Below are 17,712 nucleotides of genomic sequence, written 5' to 3'. Positions count from 1 at the left end.
TTGCGATGACTACTTTGAAAACAGTTTGGTAAACATTTTTCTCAGTGGCTCAGGTAGCGGAACACTTGTGAGTGGGGAAAAGGCTTGACTGAAAGAATTAAGGGGAGGGGCGGAATTGTTCGGAAGGTACATGTATTTGTCAGTCCAACGACTTTATCTAGAAGAACCTCCACCTGATTGAGATAGTCTGGATTAAGGTGTGAAGAGCAGAAATAGCAGATGTCATTTGTGTTATGTGGGAACTATCTGTTGAGGCTCTGCGGCCACCGTGCAGTGACTTCACCGTAAGGAAGGAAGTTAATGCCAGCGGCCATGCCTAACCCCAAACTTAGGTCAGCACCTCATAGAGCCCAAACTGTAGTTTAACTATAGAAACAGAGTCATGCTTACCTACAGTATGGGCTGTGAAGACCAGGAATTTCTATAATGTTAATCTTTGAAAATTAATTTTAAAGATGTTTAATAATGTCATAGGTCCACGTTTTGGAAAGATTTATTTTGGGGTGTGTGTAAGACTTCAAGAAATGAAATATGTGTGCGGTAGACTGGATCACCAAGTGTGTGTGAAGACCTGAAATAATGCTGTCAGGGCATTTAACTACCCCTGACCTTTCTGAAGGTTTCTAGAAAGGGGAGACAAAACCTCAGGCCATTGTATATATTATTTCCCACCTCGGTGCTAATGTGAAGCTATCAGCTATCACAACCATTATTTGTTGAGCACTTAGCCCTGCAGCTATATACAAAATAAGTGCAACACTGTCATTGCTCGCTCACACACACACTGTTAGAAACAAGGTCATAGTGACTCCCAAACCAGTAGCAAAGTCATTGGTAACAAAAGGCAAATGTAATTGAAGGGTCTTAAGGGCAAATGTAATTAAAGGATCTCTGAGAAGGGAGTGGATAACATTAGCATATTCACAAATCACAATAGGGGCATTTAGATGAACGCGTTAGATTGTACCTCCGGAGTATCAAGTCATGGAGAAACGGGGAAGGAGGAGAGGGGAGGGGAAAACTAGTTGCGTTAGGGTGGGGAAGCTAAGACTATAAAACCAGGTTCCTTTGTCTACTTGGGGCGCACATTCTCCTGGCTGTGAGGGTGCGCCCGGCTCTGCAGACTCGTGAATAAAGGCCTCGTTTTACTGCTCAAGTCCTGTGTCCCAGTTTTTATTGTGAGCGTTTCTCACAACACCACACACAAAAGGTAGTTACTTGGGAGATTAGGTAAAGAAAAGTTGAAAACCAGAATATACAATAGAGCATGCATTCACTCATACTGCACTAAACACAGTAAGATGAGAAAAGGGAGGGAAAACTGGTAAAATAACAGGGACTAAGTAAAAAAGTGGGTTTTGAAGCAAGATTTTCAAGACAAGTACAAGGAGCTGTATAAGATCATATTCTGGATAAGCATAAACGCGCCCTGAGTTTTGGAAACTACACTTAAACCCAATTTGGTGGTTGGCCTTATAAGGATAATTGTGAGCAACTCCTACCCCTACCCCCGCACTTCTTAACATAAAATATCCGGCCACCCACTTCCCAAAGACTTCCACTTCCGCAAACGCAGGGCGGGCCACTGGGTGTGCCGCGCTACCTGCTGGGTTTTGTAGTCTCAGAAACCCAATCCCTTCGCTCTTGGAGGAGGGACTGCCTTCTGTGATCTTCCTGTAGGTGGGCACTTGGGGAGCTGGAGAGCCAATGAGGCCGCAGTAACGTGGCAGCCACCCACGAGCCCGCGTCTTCCCCCGCCCCGTCAGGGAGTCGGGCTCCGCCCCCCAGAGGGACCTACTATCAGGCGCCGCTCCAGAGGGGGAAAATGAGGCCAACCTCCTTGTAGGAGGCCCGCAGGAGGCCCGCAGGAGCCCCGGTCCCCCCCACAGCAGCTCTCGGTGGCGGCACCGGTGCCCACGCCATCGTGCCCCCACTTTCTTCCGGCCCTCGGCTGCTCCGGCCCGGCTTGGTTGTTTCGGTGGATGCTGCGCTTCTCCGAGCGGAACATGAAGGTTCTCTTCGCCGCCGCCCTGATCGTGGGCTCCGTTTTCTTCCTGCTGTTGCCAGGACACTCTACGGCCGATGAGAAGAAGAAGGGGCCCAAAGTCACCGTCAAGGTCCGGCCTTCCTTTTCCAGACCTGCCGAGCAAGGCCCTCCGTCCGCTGCCGGGGTTGGCCTGGGCGTCCTCGGACTTGGCTAAGCCCCTCCCTAGTCTCCCGGCTGTGTCCTCGTGGGGCCCGGACAGTCTTCCCCCCTTCAGACCACAGAATGATCCCGACTGTCCCCGAAACCCCTTCCCTGAACCAGGTGGCGGCCCCTGGGATGCCCAGCTGGGGCCGGCACCGTCAGCCTCAGACAAGTCTGTTTGCAGATATCCTGCAGTGCTGGCGAAACGGTAGAAAATCACGTCTGCCAAGTAGTGAACCCTTTCTCTAGGTCAGATGTTAGCCACTTCCCATTACAAAGCACAGCAATATAGTTTAAACTTGCGTGGTGTCTTTTTTATGTTAACTTCTGGAGCCTGGGCCTATTATCAGATCCAGAAACACTACTCTTAAAAGAAGGCTCTGTTTTCTCTGCCATCCCCAGAACAGCTTCTTGGACCCTTCAAGGCCCCTTTAAAGAGGCTAAGTTTAAAATGCTCTTTATCCTCAGGTGTACTTCGACCTGCGAATTGGAGATGAAGATATAGGCCGGGTGGTCATAGGTCTTTTTGGGAAGACGGTTCCAAAAACAGTGGATAATTTTGTGGCCTTAGCTACAGGAGAGGTAAGTGGCTAGAGCGGAGGTAGTCAAATTTAAACCAAGTGAAGTTGGCAGGTAGGGCTGGCAGCAGGCAACACAGAATGTGGCCCATCTACAGCAGTAGCCCTCAGTACCAACTAACTGTTGTCCTGGTGGCAAGGGGAACCCAGTATTACATATTATTTTTGTTGGCATTCACATCTCTAATGAGACCAAAGGCTCCTGTATGTCATTGGGGGTAGCGCTAGCATGGTCCCCCAAACGTGGCCCCTCTCAGGACTCCAGTCCTCTCAGGCAGACTCTAGGAGGGCAGGGAGAGACCAAGGAGATCTCAAAAAGTTTGGGACCAGAGCTGTTTTCAGTGGGCAAGCAACTCACCCGGCCTCCCAAAACTGCTATGGGATGTCCCTTTCACTGGAAGCCAGTCGCACCAAACAAACTTGGGGTATGGGATCTAGTGGCAGTATACAAGGGGAGCAGTCCCTCAGACCTGGCCAGGTGGCACTAGCACTAGCCTCCTTGACTGGCTTGGCCTCACTGGAGTCAGGACAAGGTCAGAGCTCGGTGACCGGGTCACCAAGTCAGGCAGTGATAGTGACAGGAGGGGTTGTGGGGGTAGGACTCACCCCTGCCCCAGACTTGCCCTCCTGATGGGGGGTGGGGCACTCTGGTGGGAGGAAGCACCTTCCACATTTGTCCCTTTGCAGTGGGCAGGGCAGCTAGAAGTGGAAGAGCAGCAGGTACATTCCCTGGAAGCAGTCAAGGGGCAGCGTGGGACCACCGTGTAAGGAAAGGCAGTGGAGTTCCCGCACAGTGATCCACATCCTCATAGGCTGGGGGTTTAAGGCACTGAGGAGGCTACGGTCAAGCAGTGAACTGGTAGGAACAGGGCCAGGCCAACAAGTTGATCTCACGCCACCACTGCTGTTGCTGCAGCCGGAGTTTTGCTCATCGATGATGGAAGGCGCAAGAGCAGCTAAAGAGGGCGAGGACAGTCCAGGGCAGCCAGAGCCACCAGAGCTCAGAGTAGGTGCAGCAGCCAGTCCCTCTGCAGAGGTGACCCCTCTCACAGAGGTCCTGCTTGTTCACTCCTGGCAAAGCCCTCGAAGCTGCTTTTGAGGCACCTGAAGTGTCCCCAGGCCACCTCGCCGCTGTTCTCACTGCTGGCCCCCACTGGGCCTCCACCTACAGCGCCCTGAAGACCACAGTCTCCTCTATGCAAGCCACCCCACCCTGCCACCTCTGCTGCCCCTGCCGTGCTCCCTGCCCAGCCCATCTTGGCTGCTGTCACCATCGCTCTGTGACCAGAGCTCCCATCTGGACAGTATTAATCACGTCTTGAGTTTTTTAAACCGAGTCCAGAAATCTGGATTTTTCTTTTTGAGAAAATTTATCTTTTAAGACATTGCAATAACCAAGGAAAGCATGTCTGTGGAAACTACAGTTTGTGGTCTCTGCACCACAGCTTCTCTTAAGAGTAAAGGTTTTAAGAAAACAATAGTGCCCTATTTAAGAAAGTTTATATTTCAACTTTTCATTGGATCAGCAGGCAACTTTATTTTCCTTGCATCTTCTTATGATTACAATAAAAATGAGAGGGAAAAGGCAGAGGCATCATGTAAAATAGAATTATATAAAGTCTTGGAATTGTGTAAAGGCACAAGAATGTGCAGTCTAGCCTTTCCTGGACCTGCGTGTTCCAAGCCTGGCCTGCAGTCACTGCTCACTCGGCACATGGAACGATGACTCTGGCCAGCTGTGAAGTCTCATCTGTGAGCAGGAGTCATGGACTAGGTTTCTGCAGGGCCTGTTTAATGTTTGCCTGGCACCTCGTGCCACCTCCTCACCTTCTCATCCCTTTTTCTAGAAAGGATTTGGCTACAAAAACAGCAAGTTCCATCGTGTGATCAAGGACTTCATGATCCAGGGTGGAGACTTCACTCGGGGAGATGGCACTGGAGGTAACTCAGGTCCTGGGGCTGGGGGTCTGTCAGTGCAGGCAGGGGCTCTGGGCTGTGTTGGGTAGACAAGGCCTCTTCCCCAGCTCCCAGGGCAGGCCTGGCATCTGCACTGAGACCAGCTGCACCCTTCTTAGTACTGAGGAGGGAGTCATGGGGGTCAGGTGGACATACAAGGATCTCACCCAGCTGGCAGTCTCGCTGGTCCAGGCCTGCAGCCTTGCAGTGCCTCGTGGCAGGAGGGGAGCGAAGTGAAACGCATGGGCGGGTGTTTCTAGGTCAGGCATGCAAAGCCTGTGTGGGCGCCCTTGGAAGCCACCATGAGGGTGGGAGAAGTTGCTCTTCTTGGTAGTCTCCACGAGAGGTCACTTGGCCAGAGCTGACCAAATTTCCCCATACATTACTTGTAAACATAGGACAGACAGCCAGACAGACAGACACCCTGGATTAACCCATAGATCTCCCCACACTTGGGCGCATAGCCTGCTGTTCCCTCAACCTGCATCTGCAGCTCACCCCCTCAGTGAGTGTGTACTGGGCCAGGCCTTGGTGGCCGCTGTGATACCCGAACGCCCACAGAGGGGCTGTAATACAGCCTCTGGGACCCAGGCTCTGTCCTCTGGTGATCGCCTAGGTGGGAAAACTAGGAGAAGACACTAGGCAGGCTACTTAACAATACAGGATGTAAGCAGTAGCGGCAGCCGTGGAGGAAGGCAAAGCAGACGTAATCCCAAGTGCTGTGTTTATGGAGGCAGACACAGCTGGGCGTGACCTGGCATCTGCCACCCTCTTGCTTTGTGACCAGGCAGGTGAGTCCTCTGGGCTTCAGTGGCCTCTCGTGTAAAGAGTGGGAAGAGTCGTGGGTGCTGTGAGGGTGGGTGAGACCATGACTGGAAGTTCCCGGTACACGCTAAGAAAGGTCAGCCATTGCCGAATGCTCAGCAGAGGAGCAGCCTTGCCAGTATGAAGAGAGATTTGAGCAGGGTCCTGGCGGCAGAGGACAGGAATGGGCAAAGGAGAGGCACGATGATGCCGTGAGCCCAGCTGTGTTCTGCAGCAGGAACTTGGCCAAAGCGGGGTCGGGAATGGAAGTAGAGCACACTGCTTTGTCCTACATGGAGTGAGGATCCGCTGGAAACTTGAATTAGGGGGAAGACCCAGGCACAAAGAGTTTGAGAGGGAATAATGTGACAAGATTCAGGATGTGGAAGCAGGAGCAAGCAGACTGGTGAGGGGGTCGGTGTGGTTGTGCCTGGGTAGCGAGTGTGGACTAGAACCCCATGGTAGGATGGCCCAGGGGGTAAGCGCGGAGATTTGAGAGCCAGACCCCCTTGGCTTGAGTTGCAGCTCAGCTACTTCCTAGCTGGGGTACCTTTAACTTCGCTATACCTCCGTTTCTTCATCTTTTAAGGTGGGGGTTTTTATGTGTAAGAGGTTACCAGTCTAAGCAGTAGTCATTACTGCCATGGGGGCAGCAGGAATGGTAAGAAAGAATGAATACCTGATGGGGGTGGGGACCACAGTGTGCAGAGCTGGCAAAGCAATGATGTCCACTGGGAGAGACCACGAAACATGTTGAGTTTAACCTGAAAGCTATTGCGTTAAGTTTGGGACTCCCTGTATCTTAGGAAAGTGATTGGAAAAAAGGGTGTGGATTTGGGGATTGGATATCAGTCGTGACTGAAATCCTGCAGCTGGTTGACATTTGCGAAGAGGATTCTTCCATGGAGAGGCTTTTAGCGGGCATCCTCAGCCAGGAGGCATTACCCGGCAGTGGGAGAGACTGCGGTCTTCCCAGGTGGGAGCGAGAGGTAGGGCTCAGGCCGGGACACCCCACCCCCACCAGCCAGAGTCTAGAAATTCTTGGTTTTCAGTCTTTTTCTACTTGCTACACAGTCAGAAGTATCTCCCTGATTATCATCAGTCTAGGAAATTTCCCAGCCTGGTTCCATTCTGTGGAACCACAGGGCGAAAATAGGTGTATTGAATAGGAAAACAAGGCTTTGAAAGGTGTTTGGTAAAACAAAATGAAAACTACTTCTTCATTGCTGGGTTTCCCAGCCTCTAGTTTACTAGCTCAGTGTTAATCTCTAGGAGACAAAAAAAGGAGGCACTATTTGTCCTGTATCTTCGGATCTCTGAAACTCTGTCTTCTCTCGGCTCCCTTTGTCCTGTACCCTGGCCCCGGGCCCCTTATGGAGGGACACTTACACACATTCATTGTCACCTTTTATTTTCTGTTCATTGGTAGATAAGAGGCAGCTACCTCAGCATCTTGTGCTCTTAGGAAGCAGAGCTGGTCAGCCACAACACTCCTCTCTAGAGGGTTCTTTCCCCCTCTGCTACCTCTGCATCTTACACAGCAGCCTCTCTCCACCAGTCCCTCTGTGGCAAGGCCTCTCTGGCCCTCGCCAACGCTGCTAGTTAATGTGTGCCTTATTTAAAAGCCATAAATGCATTCTTAAAGTAATCCATCATGTGAGCTCCTCCCTAAACCTACCTGGCCTGTCAGCATGGTTTGGCTCCAAAGGCCAGAGGATAGGAAAGGAGCAGCTCTTAAGCCCCTGTACCCCACTTGAGCCTGGCCTGGCACAGGACAGGTTGAGACCCTGCCATCCTTACCCCAAAGATCTGCTTGGTTTGTGCCAGCCCAGCTCCCCTGACCTACTCTTATGTTCCTTCCCAGGTAAGAGCATCTACGGTGAACGCTTCCCCGACGAGAACTTCAAGCTAAAACACTACGGGCCCGGCTGGGTGAGCATGGCCAACGCCGGCAAAGACACCAACGGCTCCCAGTTCTTCATCACGACAGTCAAGACAGCCTGGCTGGATGGCAAGCACGTAGTGTTTGGCAAAGTCCTAGAGGGCATGGTGAGTTTTGGAGATGAGGGGTAAACCTGGGCAACCCTTACCAGGGACATGACAGACCTTGGGGACCAGGAACCCTATATTTTATCCCTTTCCCAAAAGGAGGAACTCAAACTGAGACCAGTGTTCATGTCTGCAAACCTGGGGGGATTTAACAATACATAGCCTGCCTCTCTCTGCCCCCAAGTCCTGCATTCTTCCAGGTCGCAGGCAGAGGCCAGCCAGGCCTTGGTGAGGTTGTACCACTCTGGGGACCTCTGTTCTATTACCAGTGTGTCATGTGCTTGCATGCCACCCTGAGCTGTACAGGGCACTGGGTACCCCCTTCCCAGCCACCCTCTTCCTCCTCCTCCTCCTCACCCTTTGCCCAACCTGGGTCATACTTCAGAGGTTCAAACTGCTGCGCCCTCTGTCACAGCTGGGTTCTCCCTGCTCCGGGCTGGCACCTGGCCGTGGTTCTGTTAGGATGGTGGCGCCTCGAGGTCTGTAGGCTGTTAGACACCTGGGAGTCTAGCCCTCTGCCACCATACACTGGGGCCTGTCTGCCGTGAGGGGCGGACCTCCTGACCCACTGTGCCTCCTCATTCTGCCTTTCCTTCCCAGGAGGTGGTACGGAAGGTGGAGAGCACCAAGACAGATGGTCGGGACAAGCCCCTGAAGGATGTGATCATTGCAGACTCTGGCAAGATCGAGGTGGAAAAGCCCTTTGCCATTGCCAAGGAGTAGGGCCCCGGGGCTCTCCTTTTGAGCGACTGTGTTTGGACCTGTTGCCCTCACTGTGGGGGTGAAGACAGCCCACCACAGGGCTCTGCTGTGCTGGCCCCAGTGCTGATACATGACAGGGCGGACCCTCCCCTCACATTCCACAGGCCCAGTTTTGTAACAAACTCTACCAATGCTGACCAATTAAAAAGTGGGTTTTTTTTTTTTTTTTTAAATATATAACCTGTGAATGTGCTGGGTTCTTGGGCCTGCAGCACCTCTGCCCAAGAAGCCTGTCTGGGACTCCTGTGACAACGGATGCTTATCCCCTTCTTGGGCTCAGGTCTGAAGTCTTTCTGCAGGTGTTACCCACAGACTGTCCAGCTTTTGCTCCTTGCTTCCAAACTGCCAGCTACTATGCCTCAACCTTTGCGTGCCCCCTCTCCAGTGTAGGTGAAGAAATACACCTGTACCTTTTCATGGCCTACTCCTAGATTAACTTCTCCCTTATCCTTATCCTGCTCTCCCTGCCCTGGCCCTGGCCTCAGGGCTGTAAGTGTGCACTTCTGTCACTCCAGCCACTAGTGCAGTTGAGTTCTGACCCTGGGGTGGGTCATTCCTGTGTCCAGGCCAAGGGGGACCCAAGCCCATGTCCACAGTACTGAGGCACGTGACTGTCCTGGCAGGAGGCCCAAAGGCCTCTGGGCTGGTCAGGGCATCAGCAGCCAAGGTGCAGGGAGACAGGGAGCCTCTGGCTGGGCATCAGCTGTGCCGGTGCTGAAGCCATAGAAGCCCTGGAGCACGCCATTCACCACCATGTTGGGCAGAGGCTCTGGGATGGGAGGAAAGCAGGAGGAAGAGGAGGTGTGGGATGGTCCTGGCCTCGGGCCTGCAGCTCCCTATGCCTCTGCCAAGGCGGCACATAACAGCTCGTCACCTGAAAGGAGGCCTGGACACTCACAGTTCACATTAGCTTGGTAAAGCCAGGCTGGTGAGGAATGCAGACCCGGGAGCCACGCTAATTTCACCGTGTCTGCTCCCTGAAGATAAAGCCAGCTCCAGGGGCACAGGAGCAGCAGAGCTGGTGTGGTCCCAAAGGAGAGCAGTAGGAGATGCTGGGAGCTGAGAAATGGCAGGTTCACCCCCAAGTCCTCCCTGCTTCCTGGGCCCTAAATGTGGGTTCTAGGTCAGAGGCCCTCCTCACCTGGGGATGAGATGCAGGTGTAGGGATCCCTGCAGAAGCTGATGACAGGCCTGTGGTGCAGCTGTAAGCTAGAAGGAAAAGGCCCATGAGCAGTGGAGGGTGAGGTGGGGCAAAGTCTATTAGGTAGAGGCTCGGAACTGAGATCAACAACAACCCACAAGGGAAAAGGTGAGTGGGCAGTGGTCTCGGTCTCTGGAGGTACGAACAGGAAAATCTGGAGCCGTAGGACCGGTAAGACAAGCTAGAGGCAGCAGACCAGCTTCCTGGCCTATGGCCACCAGGGGGCAGCGCATGCAGGAAGGGGCTTAAACTTGCCTGCTGTCGCTAGGCAGGAACTCCCCCAGGACTCTGAAAAGAAGAAAGAACGTGAGCTGCCTGGGGATGCCCAGGGGAGCACGAGGGAGGGTGGAGGAACGGAAGACCAGAACTTCACCTCCCAGGGGGCCACTGCTATTTCTAACAAGCTCAGTTCCGGAGTGGGCTGGGGTAACGAAGGCTATACAAACAGCCCCTCCACTGGGGTCAGGAAAGCTGCGGGAGCTCAGTCCTGTCTCAAGGTGAAAGAACCAGGCTCAGGTCTGGCAGATGTGAAAACGAACAGGATTTGGCCTCTAAAACCTTCACCTGCTTGCTGCAAGAGTCCCTTTCCCCCAACACTGGGGATCCTCTCATGCCAAGCCATGGCCCCCAGAGGTGCTCACCCCCAGCTGCTGGCTTTGGGGTCTGTGGAGAAGTGCCGAAGACTCAGGAATTCCAGTAGCTCCTTGGGAACATCCCGGTTCAGGTACAAGACGCCCTGGAGAGGACAGAGGAAGCCTCTGTCATACCCAGCCCAGGGCAAGGTATAAACACGGGTCCTGCCAAAGTGGTTACGAATTTCAAGAGCACTGGGTACAGGCCATGCTACCTGGCCTGTGGTCTGGCATCGCTGTGTGGGAGGACGGAAACGGTCCCTGCCCGACAGCCTCATCAGGAGAGCAGTGCAGGACCGCACCCAGGAGGAAAAGAACCAGCTTTCATCGAACTGGGACCACCTGCTCGGCAACCAGGAAGCTGACAGTCCCAGTTCAATGAAAGTGCAAGTACAATTGAATTCAATTTATTCTGAAATTACTATTAAGAAAGACTAAAGCTTAGGGGAGGAAAAGGCATGCCCACGATTTGCGTTGCGCCTCACCCCATGCTCCCACACCTCTGGGTCACACCTTTAGTCCAGCAGGCTAGGGGGTAACAGGGGGAGACCCATACGCACCTGGATATAGGCCTCCAAGCCCTGCCGCCGCTGCTCCAATCCTCTGGCCCTCCAGTTGGGCAGGCGTTTCGAGGGGAATTCAGGCACTTTGTACAGTTTCTTGATCTGCCAGGAGGTTACCGCTGTGCGTTCACAGTGTCCCAGCTGAGCCCTTAAGCTCACTTAACCCTAGCAAGCGCCTGCCCCAGTCTAAGGCTCTGCCCTAGCAGGGACCCGGGTGAGTGTGGTTGGGACAGGGGGGAGAGAGGCCCCAACAGCCTCAGACGCCCGAGGGTGAGCCGACAGCACAGGGCGTGGACATTACTGGCTGAGACCCGCCCCTCCGTGTCCACCCCGCAGCCCATCGGGACATCAGCGCCCAGGACCTGAGCCCTCCAGGGACTGGCACGGTAACGGGGGAGACAGGAGCGGGGACCGCAGCTGCTCTGCCGCCTCCCAGGGCTGGGCAGGAGCCGGGCTGTGGTCGGTCGGTCTGTCGGTCGGCGGCCCCTCCTCACCCGCTTGTGCAGCGCGTGGAACTCGCTGTAGCGCCTCGGCACGGTGTGTCTGCGCCCGCGGTACTGCACCTCCACTCGGAACACCTGCCGGGCGGGTGCGCGTGAGGCCCGGTGCGGCGCGAGGCGACCACCCACCCTCCCGCTCTTACAGGCACAAAGCGGCTCGGAGCGCCGCCGCTCCCTGGAGACCCTCCAGCGTTCCCCCCGCTCTCGGGAGGAGAGGGAGCGGATCCGTGCAGCCCTCAAGAGCCTGGACCGCGGTCCTCAGGGCTGGCAAATCCAAGCGTCCCATGACCCTCGGGACTGTCCCCTGACTGCCCAGCCTGACCCACTCGGACGCCCCAGCCCAGGGAGAGGGATCCCCACTTCGCTCGGCGCGCGGAGAAATCCGGCGGGTCCCCGCGTCCCTTCACATCCATTGCCCCCGCTCACCATGTGGCCTTTCTCTGGGCTCTGCCTGGGCGCCTCGGCCTCCGGCCCCACGGATGGAATGTGAACTTCCAGCATCCACCCCTCCTCTCGCGAAGCTCGAAGCCCGAATTCTCCGGCGAAGCGCGGAGACCCCGGGAGGGCTGCCGGGCTCCCAGATGGCCCCGCCCCGGGGCGTTCCTCTGAGCGCTGGGTCTTGACCAGGGCAGATTAGACCATGAGCAGGGAACCGCCCCCTGACCCTGCCCGGGGGTGGGGTGGGGGGGTGGCGTTGCTGTGCGGAAGGGGATATTTTGGCGGAGTGTCCTTGCGTTCCTCACACCCATTCCTGAGACCAGGTTGCCCCCAATTCCTTTCCCTCCACTTTCAACCTGGACCCTTTGAGAGTGGCCAGGCTTGGACCCCATCTGGTTTTGATGTCCCACACCCCCAGCATCCATATGCCTCTTCATTCATTCATTGTGTGTTTTTTTTTTTGTGTGTGTGTGTGTGTGTGTAGCCCATTCATCCCGATTCGGGCCCAGTTTGCCGGGAAGAGGCAGTTTGGGTACCTAGGCTCTGCGTTGAGGGTCAGACAGCTTGAATTTCCCCAAACTGTGTAGACCTGAGCTCATCTGTAAAATTAGGACAATATGCGTCCCCTGGGATAGTGTACGAAAATTGAGTGAGATGATCCCCGTTACGCTGCAGCAGAGCAGGGGCTGAGGAACAGCAGCTTGTGGGCTTGACCTGGAAGCAGCGATGAGCAGTGACAGGACACTGGAGGGTAGGAGGGTCTGTGCAAGGTAGCAGTAGGCTGCTCCTGCCCACCCCTCTGGGCAAGGTCTTCCTGAGTATGTGGCAGGATTTAATCCATAACTTTCTCACCCCCTGTGCTAGAAAGGGTCTCTGCTCCTCATATTCCTCAGCCCCCTAACCCCTCAGCCATTCAGCAGAGTTCACTCCACTGACTTTGCCACAAAGGCCTGGTGAGTGATGGAGGGAGAGAAGGCGCAGCTTGCAAGAGCTCACACCCAGCAGGAGGCCTGTGCATGGTGGGAAGGAGGAAGCAAGGCACCTGTCTTAGGGGTGAGAGTGGGGACCCACTGACTCGCTCCACACTCGCTAGTGCAGAGGTGCCTCTGAGCAGGAGCAGAAGTTCTCCATTCCCAGTTCTGCTCTTACAGAGGCTGAGAGGTGAACCCTAAAGGGGAAAAGCAAGTCTCACCAGTACTACATCTCGCACTTTCCCCCCCAAATTCCATCCTCACAAGAGCCCTGGAATCAGGAAGCTGAAACTCTCTGGAAGGGAAATGACCCACCCTTAGGAGAAGTGCGGGGGTTTCATTTCCTGCCTTACACTCTCGGGCCCCCTTCATTCAGGGACCCTGCTCTGCCTAGCCTACTGTCCAGTACTCCTCTCCTGGGACCCCCAGACCTCCAAACTTCTTGGTCATCCATCCTAATGACTTTTTGACCCCTCTCTCTACATTTACCACCTAGAAAACTGCTAGTCTCCAAATGGATCGCCCTGTTTTTCAGTGCCTACCCCCATATCAAGCCCATTCTCCATCCAGCAGCACCAGCCGTCATCAAGGCATCTGCTTAGATCCTGGGCACCGGGCTCCAGACACAGTGACTTCCTTCCAGTTCCTCGGACCTAATGAGCTCTTTCTTGCCTCAGGGCTTTGTACTTACTGATTCTTCTCCCTGGAATGCTTTCCCCTGACTCTTCATGTGATGGATTTAGCCTAAAACTTCCAATTCTTAGCCTAAAACTCACCTCCTCAAAGAGGCCTTCCTTCTTAATCACCTTATCATGTCACCCTGTCTATTCCAAAATGTAGTTACTGTTTATTGGGTGTCTCCCTGGTTTCCGGGACTCTGCCCCAGACTCAGTGCCTTCAGGCCATGGTGCCAGGCATGTAGTAGATGCTCAAAAAACATCTGACTGAAGGACTATATGAATGAATGGGGCCGTGGGGTGTTGGGGAAAGGCAAGGGAGAGGAGGAAGGGCAGAGAGAGAGGCAGGAAGGGAGCAGGGGTTGCCAGTGTTCTAGGAGGAAGGCAAGCATGGGGTTAACAATAGGAACGCTCTGCACACCTTCAGAGTTAGACCCCTCTTGCCTCACTTCCTCTCTTCAGATTGTTGTCCACCTTGATATTTGCTTAATTTTCCATTGTTCCTGAGAAGCTGCAAATCAATGGATTTTCACCATTAATTACACAGGGAGATTTGATACAAATGACTTGCAAAATTCCACAGCATTCCATGGTGCTCGAGTAAAGATCAATGAAGAAAAACCAGATCCACTTAAAATGTCTTTGGGGACAGAGAACGAGTTATGGAAAATAGTTTCCTGAAAGATGATGGAAACCCCAAAGCAGTTATTAGTCAAAGGAAAAGGTTGCTTTCTGTGCATGTTAAGCATTGGCCAGTGCAATATAGGAACACTGAGCTGAGTTCCAGACTCTGCGTGATGGATGCGGAACCCTTCAAAGTGACTTCCAGTTTTAGAAAGAGTTGTTCCACTGGACAAATCTTTGTCTTTATCACCCTCCAAAATATGGATTTAAAGTCCAAATTTCTGGGCGAAATTTGGTTAAAAGTACAGGTTGGTCACATTCTCTTGGCTTGGTGTTTCCAGAGCAGTGGTTCTCCGACATGGGCAAGTATTATTATCAACATGTGGCCTGTGAGATCTCAGAGGGCCCTGACCTGTTTTCTGAACACGTAGGCCTGGCATGGAGCCTCCGAGTGGCCTGGTGATGCTGACTCTCCTGGTTGGGGACCACACGGTACACACCAGCCTCTTGACTCCCACAGCAGTCCTGTCAGGGAGCTGGGCCACTCTCACCCCACTGGGCAGACCTGGAGCCTGGGATGACAACCAAGCCCCGGGCAGAGAGCAGGAAGGGCTGGGGGTGGTGTCTCCCCTGACAAGCCCCCAGTGGGAGGGGGCTGGACCTCTGGTCCAGGCCCCAGCTTGGGCCCTCGCCCTCCTGCCACCATCACACAAAGCCACTTTCATGGGTACCCCTTCCGCTGGGCTGCCGTGCTGCTCAGGAGGTTTGATTAACCGTGTTAAGAAAACAAACAGCTCCTGGGCCTTGGGCTGGCAGGCGCTGCTGGGCACAGAGGCTGGATTCTTTTCTCCAGGCAGGTGGCCAGAGGTGGACTGGCCCAGAGGGGACCCAGCCCCCAGGGGAGCTTGAGCAAGGCTGGGCCTGGACTGCTCCACCCAGACTGGCTCTGGTCACCTGGACAATCTTGGACAACTCCCTGTGCCTCAGGGTCCTTATATGCACAAGGGGAGAATTGTGTGGATTAACTCATGTCATGCTTCCAAAGTGTTTCACATATGGCCTAGCACAGAGTAAATGAATGTTAGTTATTATTATTTGACTGAATTATATGAATTTGCTGTTTTGTAGGCCAAAACCATGGGCTATTGGCAATTACATGATTCATTCTATATAATGTTACTGATTCAGACTTGAAACAATAAAAACAAACTACTATTCCTCTTTCAGTATCCTATGATTGCAAGGTTAGTTTAAAAACTCCACTTGCCAAGAAATCACAGACTTACCCGGGGCCAGAGCAGAAGATAGGGCACTTCCCTTCTAGACTTTGAGGCCTGGGGCTGGAGCCTGCCTGTCCCCTGAGAAGAAGGTCACCAACCTACCCTGAGCCAACACTTTGCTCTCAGGGTTGGGCTCAGGCAGGATGTGTTTGTCAGAGGCACCCTCCTAACTCAGCCTCTCAGGAGCCCACTTCTCATACCTCAGTTTCCCCATCTGTAACGTAGATTAAGCTCAATCATTTAAAATGTTTTGGCAGCAGAACCTGCACCTGCCCGGACAACAGAGGCAGCTCAGCTGCTTCGGACCACATGAGCCAGGGCTGGAGCAGGGGGAGCTGGCAGTGACCCCAGCCACTGGCATCCAAGGCAGCACAGATTGGGGGGTGGGGGCGGTGCGCGGGGAGGAGTTCTGGTGCTACAACCCCAAGCCCCTTGGAGTGATATGTCAGTGGACCAACCAATCAGGTCCTCGGGTGTGCCCAACACTCAGGTTCAAGGAATGAAGAAGTGCGCAGGCACCCTCCAGTCATGGGGGTGTATCATGGAGAGAGCTGTGGGACCAAGACCTAAGGACACCAGGAAAGCCAGGCCAAAGGCCAGGAGGAGCCATAGCCCCAGGCCTCAAAGTCTGGAAGGGAAGTGCCCTATCTTCCACTCTGGCCCTGGGTGAGTCTGTGATTTCTCCTCAAGTGGAGTTTTTAGCCTCTGCCATTAATGGTCCGCAGCTGCTCACTCACGCTGCCGCTTTGTCTTCCAGCTTCTGCTCCTGCTACTAGACTGGGCCACATGCTGCATGTCTGGCAGAGCATCTCACAGGGCTCAGAGAAGCTCAAATGCCTGCAAGGTCAGGTGAGTAACTTATCAGGCATATTGTATAGATTTATTAAGGTCCTTAAGAAAACAATTTAGTGCCCTGACTGGTAGTTCAGTTGGTTAGAGCATCATTGTGATACACCAAGGTTGCTGGTTTGATCCCTCGTCGGGATACATGCAAAAATCAACCAATAAATGCATAAATGAGTAGAACAGCGAACAATGCTTCTCTTTCTCCCTCTCTCAAATCAATTTAAAAGAAAAAATTTAGTGGGTTAATGTCTAGGTTCCTCTTGTCCATCCCTGTGGATCCTATGGGAAATGATATGGCAGATGAGCTGAGTCAGGCAGATTGGGTTCAAGTCAGCTCTTGGGCAAGCTTCTCAATGACTTTAACCCTAAGCCTTTGAATGGAGATAATGGTGCCCACCTAGCAGAACACACTGGCACAGAGTAGGTATTTGATACATGGCAGCTTTCACTGCTAGGCCCAGGGTGGGAAGAGAATGTCAGGGACAGTCTGGATTCCACCCTGCACATGTTCCTGGCTGCCAGGTGCCCTATCATTTTCTAGTGAGGCTGCCACTGTTACCATGGAACGAACTGCCGGTTGGGCCCCTTGGTCACCACTGCTGTCACTCAAGAGCGAAGAGGAAGCTGAGAGCAGTCATTTAAAAATAATCTTCACATCCCTTTAGAGAAAGTTCCTACCTTAGATTGAACAGGGTTTTTCTGTGGGTTTTTCTGAACCCAGACAAAGTATATCCTATGGATGTGAGACATTGGCTTCCTCTGAGCAGCCTTGGGGAGGAGGAGGGGCTTTCTGCCCCAAAGGTCTGGCCATCACCCCAAGGGGCATGCCCCCAGGGTTGTCTCACCTCCCAGCCCACAGGCCCCAGCTGCTGCGGCACCTGAGCACGAACCCTGCCAACCACACCGAGGCCCAATGAACCCCAAATCAGACCTGATTTCTGAATCAATAAACCCCCAGAGCTGGGCCCTTAGGCTCATAAAACAATAATCACCAGAGTCTAAGGTAGCCAGTGCCCCTCAGGCTGCCTTTGGGGGTGGAGGGAGGGCACCCAGATGAGTAAGATCAACAAAGCAGTCCAGGATCTTAAGTAGTTCAGAGCCCAGGAGGCTGCATCTGGGAGATCACATTACACAAAGGGCGGGAAAGACCAAAGGTCTGACAGGGTGACAAAGACAGCGCCTTGCCAAGAACCAGAAAGGCAGTAGTGTTCCTGCTCCATTCTGGGGTGCGATGGAAAGTGAATCAAGGAAAGCTTCCTGGAGAATGTACATATAACGTAGCCTCAAAGGATGCATTGGATTGTTTTCCCACAATAAAAATATCTTTATTTAATCTTTATGATTATAAAATAATACATAGAAATTCCAAACAACATAAAATGGTATAGAAAGGTTAAATCATGCAAAATTCCATCATTAAAGGCAACCATAGTTAACAACTCAATCAACATCCTTCCCAATATATGATTTTATATTAATGTGGACCATACCATCAAGTAATCCTATAACCTACTTTTTCAGTCAAAAAATGTTTTCCTTGTCAATGAACATAGCTATAAATAATTTCCAATGATTGTATAATATCCAATTGTATTTTGTACCATAATTCATTTAATCCCTTTCTGCTGATCTAATTTTTTACA

The 17,712-nt window shown here is 53.0% G+C and overlaps 2 protein-coding genes and 1 pseudogene across 7 annotated transcripts; 1 reads left to right on the top strand and 2 right to left on the bottom strand.

The window, feature by feature from the left end:
• Positions 1-1,921: 1,921 nt before the first annotated feature.
• Positions 1,922-8,767, top strand: PPIB (peptidylprolyl isomerase B). Its single transcript, XM_090270752.1, has 5 exons — positions 1,922-2,117; positions 2,657-2,770; positions 4,614-4,707; positions 7,391-7,575; positions 8,176-8,767. Exons 1-5 carry the CDS (start codon positions 1,983-1,985, stop codon positions 8,296-8,298), a joined length of 651 nt encoding a protein of 216 aa, XP_090126878.1. The 5' UTR covers positions 1,922-1,982; the 3' UTR covers positions 8,299-8,767.
• On the bottom strand, positions 3,142-4,040 carry LOC150016619 (WW domain-binding protein 1 pseudogene; annotated as a pseudogene).
• On the bottom strand, positions 6,921-11,795 carry SNX22 (sorting nexin 22). Of its 6 annotated transcripts, XM_090270751.1 has the most exons (7): positions 11,660-11,795; positions 11,228-11,311; positions 10,731-10,835; positions 10,180-10,274; positions 9,794-9,826; positions 9,479-9,546; positions 6,921-9,106 (listed from the first exon to the last, which is right to left on the bottom strand). In XM_090270751.1, exons 1-7 carry the CDS (start codon positions 11,732-11,734, stop codon positions 8,985-8,987), a joined length of 582 nt encoding a protein of 193 aa, XP_090126877.1. In that variant the 5' UTR covers positions 11,735-11,795; the 3' UTR covers positions 6,921-8,984. The 6 variants fall into 6 exon arrangements, 5 of the variants coding, with proteins under 5 accessions (XP_090126877.1, XP_090126873.1, XP_090126875.1 ...); XM_090270747.1 differs by lacking the exon at positions 9,794-9,826 and having other exon boundaries at positions 11,096-11,311; XM_090270749.1 differs by lacking the exon at positions 9,794-9,826.
• Between the last annotated feature and the right edge of the window lie 5,917 nt (positions 11,796-17,712).

The sequence above is a fragment of the Furipterus horrens genome, unplaced genomic scaffold, assembly GCF_987537825.1.
Source record: "Furipterus horrens unplaced genomic scaffold, mFurHor1.1.pri manual_scaffold_3, whole genome shotgun sequence".
NCBI classification, from domain to species: domain Eukaryota; kingdom Metazoa; phylum Chordata; class Mammalia; order Chiroptera; family Furipteridae; genus Furipterus; species Furipterus horrens.
The sequence above is the reverse complement of the archived record's forward strand: the minus strand, read 5'-3'. Positions and strand labels throughout refer to the sequence as shown.

Excerpts from the sequence above, each read along its gene's own strand:
- SNX22 (XM_090270747.1), bottom strand. The coding sequence starts at position 11,734 with ATGCTGGAAGTTCACATTCCATCCGTGGGGCCGGAGGCCGAGGCGCCC. Across the intron at positions 10,836-11,095 it reads CCAGTCCCTGGAGGGCTCAG|ATCAAGAAACTGTACAAAGT; the intron begins GTCCTGGGCGCT and ends ACCTCCTGGCAG. Across the intron at positions 9,107-9,478 it reads CACCTGCATCTCATCCCCAG|AGCCTCTGCCCAACATGGTG; the intron begins GTGAGGAGGGCC and ends CTCCCATCCCAG.
- PPIB (XM_090270752.1), top strand. The coding sequence starts at position 1,983 with ATGCTGCGCTTCTCCGAGCGGAACATGAAGGTTCTCTTCGCCGCCGCC. Across the intron at positions 2,118-2,656 it reads GGCCCAAAGTCACCGTCAAG|GTGTACTTCGACCTGCGAAT; the intron begins GTCCGGCCTTCC and ends CTTTATCCTCAG. Across the intron at positions 4,708-7,390 it reads TCGGGGAGATGGCACTGGAG|GTAAGAGCATCTACGGTGAA; the intron begins GTAACTCAGGTC and ends GTTCCTTCCCAG.